Source organism: Octopus sinensis, linkage group LG30 (genome assembly GCF_006345805.1).
Source record: "Octopus sinensis linkage group LG30, ASM634580v1, whole genome shotgun sequence".
In the NCBI taxonomy this organism is placed as follows: domain Eukaryota; kingdom Metazoa; phylum Mollusca; class Cephalopoda; order Octopoda; family Octopodidae; genus Octopus; species Octopus sinensis.
In genome coordinates this window covers 3357324-3370520 of record NC_043026.1, presented here as the reverse complement: position 1 = coordinate 3370520, position 13197 = coordinate 3357324, and the positions used below count along the sequence as shown (strand labels likewise).

The following is a 13197-nucleotide window of genomic DNA, read 5'->3' as shown; positions in this document are numbered from 1 at the left end:
GTTCGTAGAAAAGTAGGTGAAAAATTGTCGCCTAAATGCCTTAAGACTAGTGTTAAATTTGGTGGAGGAAGTGTCATGGTTTGGGGGATGATATCTGGAGATGTTGTGGGCCCTTTGGTGCGATTACATGGAAAGGTAAACGCAGGAGTTTATAAACAACTTGTAAAAGATCATGTCTTGCCTGTGCTAAGAAATTCAACTAAGCGACCACCCATATTCATGCAGGACAATGCCCCATGTCACAAGGCTAAGGTGGTCATGAACTTCCTCAAGGCTGAAAAAGTTATTGCTATGGATTGGTCTGCTCAAAGCCCAGATCTCAATTCTATTAAAAATGTGTGGAATATTCTAGGAGAACGTTCGAATGCCAGAAATCCTACAATAACCGAGCAATTATGGAATGCCCTTCGGGAAGAATGGAATAAGATCACACAGCAAGAAATTGAAAATTTAATTTCCCCATGCAGTCGAAGATGTCAGAGTGTGATTGAAGCTAAATATTAAATACTTCCAGTATTCTCTGTCATTTTTAATTATTTTGTTCTTTTTTCAACCGTTATCACTTATAGATAGGCATTTTCCAATCAATCATAATTACAGAAAGCTCTTTAATAGGCATAACTTAAAAATTAGTTTTAGCTCAATTACTAATTTTAAAAATATAATTGCACACAACACATAAAAACAACAATGACCACCAGCTGTTCATGCAGGGATAAAAATTTGTGCCCGCGAAAATGGAGCCTGCATGTCCGAGACCATCATTTATGAAGCCACTGTAGTCTCTACAACCACTAAGGACATTGTTTCATCAAATAAATATGTGGGTCTCACAGAGGGGAATTTCAAAGCCAGGTTCAACAATCACACCTTCAGTTTCAGACACTGGGAAAAAAGAAAAACAACCAAATTATCCAGTAAGGTGTCAACGATAACATCCATTGGAAGATCTCAGTTATGTATTATGTTAGTTATACTTTACCTAGTTGATTCGTTTAATATTGTAGCTAGACCTTGTTTAGTTGATATATGTAGTTTGCAACGAGACCTTGCCTTATGTGTAAATTGATATGGAAGGTAAACAGTGACATTGTGTACATATGTACCATGAAGTACATAATCCGTAAGTCTTAGTATGGCATTACATCTACGGTAATTTTTATAATGTAGTATGGTAGCTAGAGCCTGTAAAGCTATGTATTATATATATATATATATATATATATATATATATACATATACATATATATATACACACATAAATACAAATACACACACACACACACATATATGTATATGTATATATATATAGTTATGTATGTATGTATATTATATGAGTTAAGTACCTATATATATATATGTGTGTGTGTGTATAAGCGACAGAGGCAGTATTTGTACTGAGAAATAATATTTATTTCTGCTTAGATATTGATGTTCTGTTAGAACAAACTATACTGCGGCAGATAACGTGAGAGAAACGCTCAAGCTGGATTTTGGTGCAAAATGCACTCTTGTTTATATCGAGTTGCTAGTAACGAAATAGGTTCCCTATTAGCTACTAATTTCCAGACATTCCTATGCACTGTTAACTCCATGCTAATATTTAGCGTGGAGGAAAGAGGTCTGATGTAGCTTAATAAAGCCATCAGTTGTTATCTGTTTTGCACCTCCATTTCTCCTTTAGTTTATACTTACAGAAATAATACTGATTCGATCTTCAGTACATGCCGCAAAGTGAAATAAAATAACGGTTTCAAACTTTGGCAAAAGGTTAGTAAGTTCGTGAGGAGGGGTTAAGTCGAAGGCAAAGTGTACCTCAGTGGAATTTGAACTCAGACTGTAAAGACGGACGAAGTACGGTTAAGCATTTTGTCCGGTGTGCTAACGATTCTGCCAGCTCGCCGCCTTGGAGTGAAATCAAATAATTGCAAAATTATTTAAGCTAATGTCTATAAATACATGTGAGAAACATTCATATGACGTGTGTTAAAAAGATAATATGTTATGATAGCAAATGATAAGCAAACAGCTATGCGCAAATCTAATCTTTATAACTTTTATATCGACTGAAATACATCTTGAACAATGAATATACTTTCACATTCCGAATTATATTTTCTGACGAAACCAATCTTTGGATGAAACCAAAGATATTACTTTAACACTGCCATTGCAAACTTAAACAGATTTGACATTTCTTTTTCAACAGTGGAGCCGCCAATTCTTCAAACACTCCAAGTCTTCTATCTCTTTATTCAGTTCGGTGTCATCCATTATCTTCAAATCTTCCAGTTCTTTCAGCTCAGGTATCTCCAGATCATCCAGGTCTTTCAACTCATTTATCTCCAGATCATCCAGATCTTTCAACTCATTTATCTCCAGATCTTCCAGCTCCTTTAGCTCCGGTATTTCGAGATCTAGTTCCTTCATCTCACTTGCCTCTAAATCTTCCTTCAGTTCCTTCAGCTCAGGTATCTCCATTTCTTCCAGTTCTTCCAGTTCTTCTAGATCATCCAATTCAGCTATCGCCAGATCTTCAGGTTCTTTCAGCTCCAGAGTTTCCAGTTCCTTTAGCTCGGGTATTTCCAACTCTTCTAACTTGCTCATACCTGCCTTTAGATCTTTATTCATCTGTTTTTCCAGTTCCTTCAGTTCCTTCAACTCCTGTGATATCTGCTTTTCCTCCCTTTTTAATTCATCTATCACCTGCACCATAGTTTCGTCCTTCCCTAATTCATCTTCATGACTCATATTCACCACCTCTGCGAAAAGTTCGTTCAAAGTGAATTGCTTGGGTAGCTTATCAAGGGATATTTCTTACAAGGAAAACGTTGAAGCGGTGCTTCATCTGTGAAATTGGAATGAAGTCTGACAGAGTTTACTCTGTGAAGAACTTGGTTAAAGAAAGTGTTGCCGGGGAAATGAAGCAGGTCACACGTTCTCTCAGAACGTCACACGTTCTCTCAGTACCTGTTGACAACAATGAAGACATCAATTTATTCGCTTAAAAACCCTAAAATACAAGAATTAATGGAATCAAATAAATAAATAATGAAAAACAAAGAAAAAAAGAAAAGAAAAAATTGGAATTCTGGTTTATGACCCCACATAAGCCGCCATAATGTTTTTATTTTTAGGAATTTTCAGAAAGTTTTTGCTAATTTGTGTTCTACACCTGGGAATTGATACAACTATGAAAAAAACAATAGAAAAAAATAGTGTGTGATTTAAGGGCGGTTTAGCTGTTGGTTTTAGCACATTCCATGTTCTCTTTTCTTTGTCACTCTGACACGTAACGATGACTTTCAATGTTTTCCTCCCCAGGAATACATTTGATGGAATGAGGGTGCACCCCAAGAGGGGTCCATTGCTGGGATTTAAGCAAAAAATTCGGACTGGCCATATTTTAAATCGTGATCAAAAAATAATTGAAAAGGAGTGGAACTTTTAGGATTTACGATGAAAGTGTGTGTGTGTGTGTGTGTGTGTGTGTGTGTGTGTGTGTGTGAGGGGGTGGATTTTAAGTTGTTGTTTTTTTTCATAATCGTAGAACACAAATTCGGAAACGTTTCCTGAAAATTCCTAAAAATGGAGAAAAAAAATATGAGGGGTGTATACAATGAGGAGGATTCCTGCTGATCCGATCAACGGAACAGCCTACTCGTGGAATTAGCGTGCAAAAGAGGCTGAGCATTCTACAGACGTGTGTTTCCCTTAACGTAGTTCTCAGAGAAATTCAGCGTGGCACAGAGTGTGACAAGGCTGACCCTTTGAAATAAAGGTACAACTCATTTTTGCTAGCTGGGTGGACTGGAGCAACGTGAAATAAAGTGTCTTGCTCAAATGACACAACGCGTCGCCGGGAATTGAGCTCATGACCTTATGGTCGTGAGCCGAATATCTTAACCACTAGGCCATGCGCCTTCACTCGACGGGTTGTATGGAGGGCTTCAACCAGAAAAACAACGACTGACTGATAAGTTTGCGCTTAATTACTTCTTCTTTCTACTCTTTGCCCCAAAGCGTGAAATTTTCTGGGAGGGAGGTTATTCGCTGACATCGACTTATTTTATCGATTTCGAAAGAACGAAATGCAAATTCGATCTCGGCAGATATTTTGATACAGAACATAAAGCTGGTAAAGGGTCAGTGATGTCAACGGCTGAAGGGTTCTACCGGAAGAGCAGAAGTGAGGAAGGTCACGTGGGATGGACAGAAGTAGGACCAACGTAGGGCCCTTTTCCTCGGTGGCTGCGGATGCCGACGGGCGCGCGTGAACCTACGAGCTAGAGGGATCTTGGCCGTTAGGTTTTGGCCAGAGGTTCGCTGGGTAGATCGCCTTTCGGATGTAATCCAGCTGCAAAGTCGACACTGCGCCTCATACTTCTGGAAGAAATCACGTGGAGGCATATGGCCTAATGGTTAGAGCAGCGGACTCGCGGTCGGGGTTCGAATCTCAGTCTGGGTGATGTGTGTTTTTATGAGCGAAAACACCTAGGCTCCACGCGGCTCCGGCAGAAGGTAATGGCGAACTTCTGCTGACTCTTTCGCCACGACTTTCTCTCACTCTTTCCTCCTGCATCTTGCAGCTCACCTGCGACGGACCGGTGTCCCGTCCAGGTGGGGAACCTATACGCCAAGGAAACCGGGAAACCGGCCCTTATGAGCCAGGCATGGCTCGAGAAGGAGCAAAGAAGAAGAAGTAGTCACGCTGAGCACTATTGTCCGGCGTGCCGACGGTTCTGCCTGGTCGCCGCTTTTACTTATTTAATTAAAGTGAAAAGAAATAGATTGATTAAAAACAAAACAAGCAAAAGCCCAGACAGGTAATTAAACAATTAATCAAACAGGTAAACTTACAAACGAAAGGAAAATAGAAAGAGAAAGAAAGAATTGATTGATAATGATATCAGTAAATTAAATAGAAATAATTCTAATTTGTTGTTTGATTAATTAGAAATCAATCAACCAAATATTTAAATGCAGAGAAAGGAAGGTAGGGAGAGAGAGGGAGAGAGAGAGAGAGAGAGAGAGAGAGAGAGAGAGAGAAGCAAAAGAGACATTGTATAAAGGCAGTGAATTCAATTGTAATAAAATGAATGATAAATGTTATATTTGAATCAGTCGGTTATTAATGACCAAATGAAGCAGGCAAAAATACAAAGAGAAGTAGTGTTAAAGACGGAAATAGAGAAAGGAAAGTCTTTAAGACGAAAGGAGAAAAGAAAGGAAAAGAGAGTTGGTTGATTAAGTTATCAGTTAAATTATGAAAATAAGACAGGGATTAATTCAAAGCCAATAAACCAATAAGAAATATAATAAATCAACCCGTGACTAACTTGAAGCACCAATTCTAAAGAAAGCCAAGTAGAAGTGAGAAAAACCTTCAGTTTGTTTCTTTAGGAATCCAACGTCATAATGTCTGCCGTCAACCTTCATGACGTAATTTCAAGAATTTTTTGACGAATCTAATCAACAGCCATTCAAGGTTATTAAAGAAATCTGGTTTGATGAGAATGCAATATACTGTGAACGTTTTGCGTTCAAATCCCGTTGAATTTATTCATTTTTACAATCAGTTCTTCAAGGGTTGAAAAACTGAAGTAGCAGTGGACTTGTTATAGTTCCTATCCTATTTGTGAACAATCGAGATTGTTTATGGAAGTCGATTACTTCGACCCTAGTAGCTGACTGATTTTATCGGACTTTGAACTCAGAACGTAAAGACGGCCGAAATGCCGCTAAACATTCTGCCAGTTCGCTGCCTGACTAGAATCTATAAATAATCCTTTCTACTTGAGGCACAAGGCCTGAAATTTTGGGGGAGGGGCCTAGTCGATTACATTGACCTCAGTGTTTCACTGGTACTTAATTTATCGACTCCGAAAGGAAGGAAAGGCGGAATTTGAACTCAGAACGCAAAGGACGAAATGCTAAGCATTTGGTGCAGCTTTTTCTACTTCTATAGCGATTACTCTATGGATGTGCCTTCACGTTCGATGAATGTTTCAATGTGGAACCAACGTGTGTTGCCCGGTCATCCTCCCTGGCAACGCCATCGCTGTCATTACCGCGGAGCGCAGCTTAGCACATAATTTGTTCTGGGGGACGTAGACCATCACACCTCCCCCTACGACTTCCGCTGCTTTGCCCCCTTTTTCTTTTTCTTGATTGGTTCAGGCCAAGGCGCAAGTCAAGCGTGACGCCGGAACAAACGAGCAAGATTTCCCGCCACTTTTAGCTGAACCTGACAGCTTGAACACCACCACCACCACCACCATCAGCATTAACAACAACAGCAACAACAAAACCAAGGTCGCAAGGCCATTCACCGTCACCGCCACCAATGACTCCACCATCAACACCGACACCACCACCACGGTGGCTTCCGGTTACTATAACTGCTTCCTGTGCTAACGATACCACTACCACCACCAACAACAACAAAACCAAGGTCGCTAGGCCATTCACCGTCACCGCCACCAAAGACCATGCCGTCAATACCAACGCCACCACTTCAATATCTGCTGCTACGGCTGCCTCCCCTGCCATTGACACCACCAAGAACGACAATAACAACAACAACAACAACAATTCCCTTCAGCCCTTGCTCCCTCCACCACCAACAACTGAAGGAGAGAAAGAAAAAGCCACGACCACCAAACGAATTGCCGAAATCTGCTCAAATGCAGGGGCAAATTATGCAAACAATTTTCCACCTCTTCCTAGTTGCATAATCAACAGCCATACACGGGATATACCCACAACTGTCACCTCTGCCATCAACACCAACACCACCACCACCACCACCACCAGCAACAACAACAACAACAACAACAAAACAACAACAAATTTCGCCGAGGCGATAAAAGAAAAAAGACAATAGTATCTTTTACTGCACAGCAGATAAAAGATACTAAAGCATTAGTCACCAAAGAAAATGGCAAAGTGCAACTAAATATACCACAACATATACTAGATGACGAAAAAAAAAAACAATTATATATAAAATAACAAACAGTACAACTAAAAGTCCAGAAAAAGCAAACACAGACAAAAATAAAAAATACCTACGCCCTATCTGGGGATATAAAGAGTATGTGACATGGTGGAACAAGTTTGCCCATGTACAAGTGGTTTTTCAAAATGAAGAGTTAGCAAAACAATTCTCAACGCTAACTCTTCATTCAGACGACCTAATAATGATACCCAGCTACCTTGGCCAGAAGGTAACAAAAGTCATAATCAACAATGTTCCTCAAATAGCAGACAGACTCTGGGTAACATCAGCCATATGTGTCGAAATGGAGGACATAAATATCCTACAAATCGCTGTTTCTGCACACAAAAACTGGGTGGAAAAGAGACTGGAGATTCTTCTCCACATAAACCAAGACGCCATTAATAAAATACCCACCCATATACATCTATCGGAGGACCACAAATTGTATGTAGTAGTCGAGGGCAGAAGACCACGCTGCTATATATGCGGCAGTGAAGCACACCTTAAAAAGGATTGCAAATCTTCCGCGAAACAACAGCAACAACAACAACCGCAGGAAAAACCAAAAAAAAAACAGCATTATTTCGCACACTACAATATGCACAACTGATCAAGCAGTTATACGCAGAAATGCAAGAAAAGCAACAACGAACGAACCAACCCAACCAAACAACACCACCACCTGCGCCAAGAACAGAAACAACACCACCACCACCACCAACTAAAGATAAACCAATTGCAACACCAAGAACAACTACAATGAATGAAGAAGAGACAGTTACTACTCCCAATCCCCCAACAACACACACCCCACAACAATACCTACAATCACACAAACAGAAAATACTCATACCCCACCTCCCAAAACCCATACACCACACCCCAACGGTCACCAACCAGCACCAACGCCAACAACAAAGTCAATACAGTAAGAAATAGACCACAATACACTTCCCCTCCCACTCTCTGATTCCTCTGACATGTCATCAGATGAAGACGACACAGAGGATTGGCAAATAGCCACGGGTGGGGGGGGGGGAGAAAAGGGGGAAAAATGAATAGAGAAGCAGACAAGCAAAGCAGGGAGGTTTACCACTCCCGAAACTAAAACATCCGCAGAAAACAAGCATATCAACACAAACACCCCCCCCCAACAATGTTGACAGCCATAAACACCAACAACGCCGACCTAATGGAATACATTAGGTGAAACACCAACATAACCGAAAATGATACCAAAACAAAGAATCACCAACGCACAACACCACCGCAACACATTAAAATCCTACACAGAACACAGAACACACACAGCACCCTGAAATCTCTCTACCCTGATGCAGTTGGGAGATTTCAAAAATATTTGTCCAAATAGGCGCAGGAGTGGCTGTGTGGTAAGTAGCTTGCTAACCAACCACATGGTTCCGGGTTCAGTCCCACTGCGTGGCATCTTGGGCAAGTGTCTTCTGCTATAGACCCGGGCCGACCAATGCTTTGTGAGTGGATTTGGTAGACGGAAACTGAAAGAAGCCTGTCGTATATATGCATATATATATAAGTGTGTGTGTATATATGTTTGTGTGTCTGTGTTTGTCCCCCTAGCATTGCTTGACAACCGATGCTTGTGTGTTTACGTCTCCGTCACTTAGCGGTTTGGCAAAAGAGACCGATAGAATAAGAACTGGGCTTACAAAGAATAAGTCCCGGGGTCGATATGCTCGACTAAAGGCGGTGCTCCAGCATGGCCGCAGTCAAATGACTGAAACAAGTAAAAGAGTATACATACATGCGCGCGCACACACAGACATCCAGAAGGAGCCGGAATTTCGCAATGTTATTCTATTCCCTTAGTTTTACGTGTTTACACTTTTATCGCCTTCACATAACTTATTCTCCATTTGAACCAATGCCTCGGTCCGGATGCATTTTCCACCGTTGGAAGCAGTGCTGGAACTCTTGCCAAGTGTTGCCCTTTAACGCATCCCTCATTTTTTCTTCTTCACCTCTTCCACATCTGCAAATTCCCTAGCACCAGTTTTTGTCCCCGGAGATGACCTTCGAAAAAAAAGGTCCAGATCAACTTCCAACCGTTCCTTCGGTTCTTGACACACGTTCAGTCATGACTGCTTTTGATCTTCCACGAAGAAGTGAGGCACAAATTTGGTTGCAACTCTTTTCATTCCCAAAATTCGTTGACAGGAACTCCAGGACACACCAGTCATATTGTAGTGGATGCGTGGATGTATTAATAAATACATAAGTGTTTTGTAATAAATTAAAGATTTATTATCACTACATCAATTTGTAAGCAATGCTACACATCGCTTGTACAAAATGCATATTAAATAGTGGTTGCAAATAATACATATTAAAGGAATGCATAATACATGATACACATTAAAGCAGAATATGTTTGATGGTGTGTGTGTGTGTGTATGTGTAAATCATGCAGTACAGAGTCACCTTTCTGAATATTCTTTCGTCGTCCTCATAAATGCGTGGCGTTCTCAATAGCGTTGGTTCGGGTTCTCTGCAGATACCTATTTCTCCGTTCTATTTATAACATCTCAAATAGCCAGAAAAATAGATATACCGCAAGAGAGTTATCATTAAAGTAGGTCGCTGGTCGTCCTGTTAAACTTCGTCTGACCTGCTCGGGTCAGAGGTCGAAGGGAGACGATCCATCATTTTTTTGTCAGAACAAAGAGATTCTGATTTCGCGCCTTTTTGTGCATTGGTATTTTACGACCAATGATTCTTGGGTCTGATTTCGAATCCAAGCTTTGAGAAGGAAGTGCTAATTCTTACACTACCCCCCTTCTAGTGAGAAAGCCACAGAGATCGAACGATATTGGAAATGTATCATTATTATTATTATTTTTTTTTTGATTGTGTGCATGTAAGGTTTACAATTTGTATGTGCTATATGGTGGGCAATATGTATATGTGCCCAGGCAGAATTATGTTGGCGCGTTGAAAGAGATGTGCGTCTATTGATTACTCGACCTACTAGAGGTCTAATAGAGACAAGGTATCTTTCAGTGGCGAAAAAAAATCGAGTGATAGCACGCATGAGAACAAGATTTGTAAATGTGTGTGGATATACAGTTAGCAAAAAAATATATTTATGAGAAAGCAAACATTTTGAAGAGAAAACAAAAAAATATGTACATGCAAAAATGAAAGAAATGTTCATCGGCAAAGTTCGATTTTGAAATGTTCCGTAAAAGTTCATACAGACAGTTTTTTGTTTTCATTTTTTTTTTCTTTACGTACACAAATGTTCTTTGATTTCTCTGGGTGGGTGATGCAGTTATGTGTTCATTAGGAAGATGGATACGTTAGGAGTTCAGAACTTACCCGAAAAACTTGCACAAACCTTGCTGGCCATCGAACTGTTCTTCCTGATTTGGTGTGTCGGGGTTGTGCAGAATCTGTGGTGTTCGCTGGAGTTGCCGAGTCTGTTTGAGGAAAAGAGGGGACTGAATGTAAGTCCTCCTCGATGAAAGCTTTTTTTAAACGATCAATCGAGACCGTATTTCGTTTACCTCCAATATCGAGGACGAAATATTTGGGTTCTCTTTTGATGACCTTGTAGGAGGATGACCCCAAGGAGGATGAGAGGGAGATGTTCCAACCAGTGAGAACTGTCTGGAGCAGCTTTTATAGATGCCTTGAGTTGGCGGTGAAAGCGTTCCACCATGCCATTTGCTGCAGGGTGGTAAGCTGTAGTGCGGGTGTGTTTACACCCGAGGAGACGAGTCAGCTCGGTGAAAAGGTGGGAATCGAACTGACGTCCTCTGTCGGTGGTAATTGTTGCGGGTGTGCCAAAACGCGAAACCCATTGTGATATCAGCGTTTTAGCGACCGTTTCTGCTGATATATCAGATAGGGGCCAGGCTTCGGGCCATCGCGAGAACCTATCTACGCAAGTTAGCAAATATGAATAGTTCTGCGAAGGTGGCAGGGGTCCAACAATATCAATGTGAACGTGCTGAAATCGTGCATCGGGCTGCGAAAATGAACCGATTGGTGATTTTATGTGCCGGTGGATTTTCGCTTTTTGGCACGCAACACAGCACTTGGTCCATTCTCTGATATCCTTGTTGATACTGGTCCACACAAAACGGGTCGATATTAGCTTTTGAGTGGAGCGAATACCAGGATGTGACAGAGAATGTAGAGCGGAGAAAACTTCTCGACGATATTTCTGTGGTACATAAGGGCGTTGGTAACCAGTGGAAATATCATACCAAATATGGGCTGTGGATGATGGTAGCGGAACATGCTGAAATTTCAGAGATGACGAATTCCGGAGCTTTAGAAGTTCTTCGTCATTCTCCTGGTCAGCTGCTATACGTGCCAGATCAATTGTAGACGTGGTGTGGATAGCATTGATCTGCGCACGTGAAAGTGCATCGGCTGCCACGTTGGTCGTCCCTTTGATGTGGCGTATATCCGTCGTGTACTGCGATATGAAGTCGAGGTGGCGTATTTCTCTTGGCGAATGGCGATCCGGTTTGGTGTTAAATGCGTATACTAATGGCTTGTGGTCGGTGTATATGGCAAAATTGGTACCTTCTAGCATATGACGGAAATGCTTAACGGCCAGGTATGCCGCCAATAATTCCCGACTGAATGTGCTGTATTTGGTTTCCGCGGGTTTTAACCGCTTAGAAAAGAAAGACAACGGTTGCCATATACCGTCAACAAGCTGTTGTAGCACACCTCCGATTCCGGAATCGGATGCATCAACGAGTAAACATCGTGGGGCGTCTGGTTTTGGATAAACCAACATGGTAGCGCTAGATAACGCTTTTTTCAGGGCAGCGAAAGAAACGAGTTGATCTTCGGTCAGAGCTATATCTGCATTTTTGCAGGTTCGCTGACGTAGCAAATCCGTGAGCGGTTGCGCTATTTCAGCGAGGTGGGGCACGAACCGTCGATAGAAATTCGCTAGACCGAGATATTCCCTTAATTTGCGGAGAGATGTGGGTGGTGGAAAATCCACGATGGCCTTGACTTTCTCGGGAAGGGGACGAATTCCATTTTTATCGACTATATGGCCGAGAAAATGAAGGGAAGCAACTCCGAACAAACATTTGGTAGGGTTGATAACAATTCCAAATTGACGTAGTCGTCCGAAAAGCAGGTGAAGGTGTTGATTATGCTCTTCGTCCGAGAAGATTTCTTGGGTCTGATTTCGAATCCAAGCTTTGAGAAGGAAGTGCTAATTCTTACAATATCAAAAAATACGTCAGTTGTTCGGTGACGGTTCTCCAAGATCAGTTCAGGAATTTTCATGATATTTTTTATTCATTCGTTCGGGTCGACGGTAGTCCTGAATGAGGTTGGTCTTCAAGCAACAAGTAACCATCCCTAAAGCGTGGAAACCACTCGTAAACCTGTGTTTTGCTCATGGCAACGTCCTTGTAAGCTGTTTGAAGCATGACAACTGTTTCAGCCACCGTTTTCCCAGCAGAAAACAATTTCACGGAAGCACACTGTTCTTTTTTTTTTCAGCCACAGCGAAAATCGACGAACAGGGAGAAGCATTGCAAAGTAAAGACGTAGCAAGTGGCAGTATGAGCCCAGAGGATAATGCCGGCAGGCAGGCTGATGCCTGAGGGTTGCATCAAGTGGCGGAAACCCCAACTACAAAGGGCTGATCCCACAGAGAAGGTTTCCGATTACTTTTGGGTCCACCTTTGTACACACACACACACACACAAGAAAAATATGCTACATGTCTTTGTATATATATTTTTGATTGTGAGTAACACTTTAGCGTTTGAAGCAATCTCGATAAACCTTCAAATAAGGTCTCCGCTTAATTGCTGGAGTTTTTCTGTTGATCTTTTTGTATTCGGGAGTCCATTGTGCTATCTTCATTGTCTCAAAATGTTAATAAATTCAGAATAATGCATCCGGTACTGCGACTGACAGAAGAAATTTCAATGCTACTTTAGCGTGCCGCCTACCGCAGGGTCTGTTGTCTACGCTATGAAATCCCCTGATCTGGTTCGGGGTTAGGGTTTGCAACACACTGAAATTACAGAACGAAAATTCGGAATGCAAAGGTGTGTCCGTGCTTCCTCGTGTCTCCATGAGTTCTTCATGAACATCTGCAGTGAATCATACCTGTATAGTATTTTGGGAGTGATAAATATAATTTTCTTATTTTCCTGTTATTTTCA

At 41.4% G+C, this 13197-nt stretch overlaps 2 protein-coding genes across 3 annotated transcripts in view; both read right to left on the bottom strand.

Annotated features, from left to right (window-relative positions):
- Positions 1–2030: 2030 nt before the first annotated feature.
- Positions 2031–2788, bottom strand: LOC118768535 (involucrin-like). Of its 2 annotated transcripts, none has more exons than XM_036515210.1 (2): positions 2344–2788; positions 2031–2310 (listed from the first exon to the last, which is right to left on the bottom strand). In XM_036515210.1, the coding sequence occupies exons 1-2, from the start codon at positions 2749–2751 to the stop codon at positions 2203–2205; spliced, it is 516 nt and encodes a 171-aa protein (XP_036371103.1). In that variant the 5' UTR covers positions 2752–2788; the 3' UTR covers positions 2031–2202. The 2 variants fall into 2 exon arrangements, with proteins under 2 accessions (XP_036371103.1, XP_036371104.1); XM_036515211.1 differs by having other exon boundaries at positions 2031–2321; positions 2397–2788.
- The window catches only part of LOC115226685 (CYFIP-related Rac1 interactor B), a 93619-nt gene continuing 82452 nt past the window's right edge, over positions 2031–13197 (bottom strand). Inside the window, exon 7 of the mRNA XM_029797701.2 lies at positions 2031–2970. The gene's annotated coding sequence lies outside the window, so the exon portion shown is untranslated. The remainder of the gene's footprint in view (positions 2971–13197) is intronic.

Excerpts from the sequence above, each read along its gene's own strand:
- LOC118768535 (XM_036515210.1), bottom strand. The coding sequence starts at position 2,751 with ATGAGTCATGAAGATGAATTAGGGAAGGACGAAACTATGGTGCAGGTG. Across the intron at positions 2,311-2,343 it reads AAGATCTGGATGATCTGGAG|ATACCTGAGCTGAAAGAACT; the intron begins ATAAATGAGTTG and ends GATGATCTGGAG.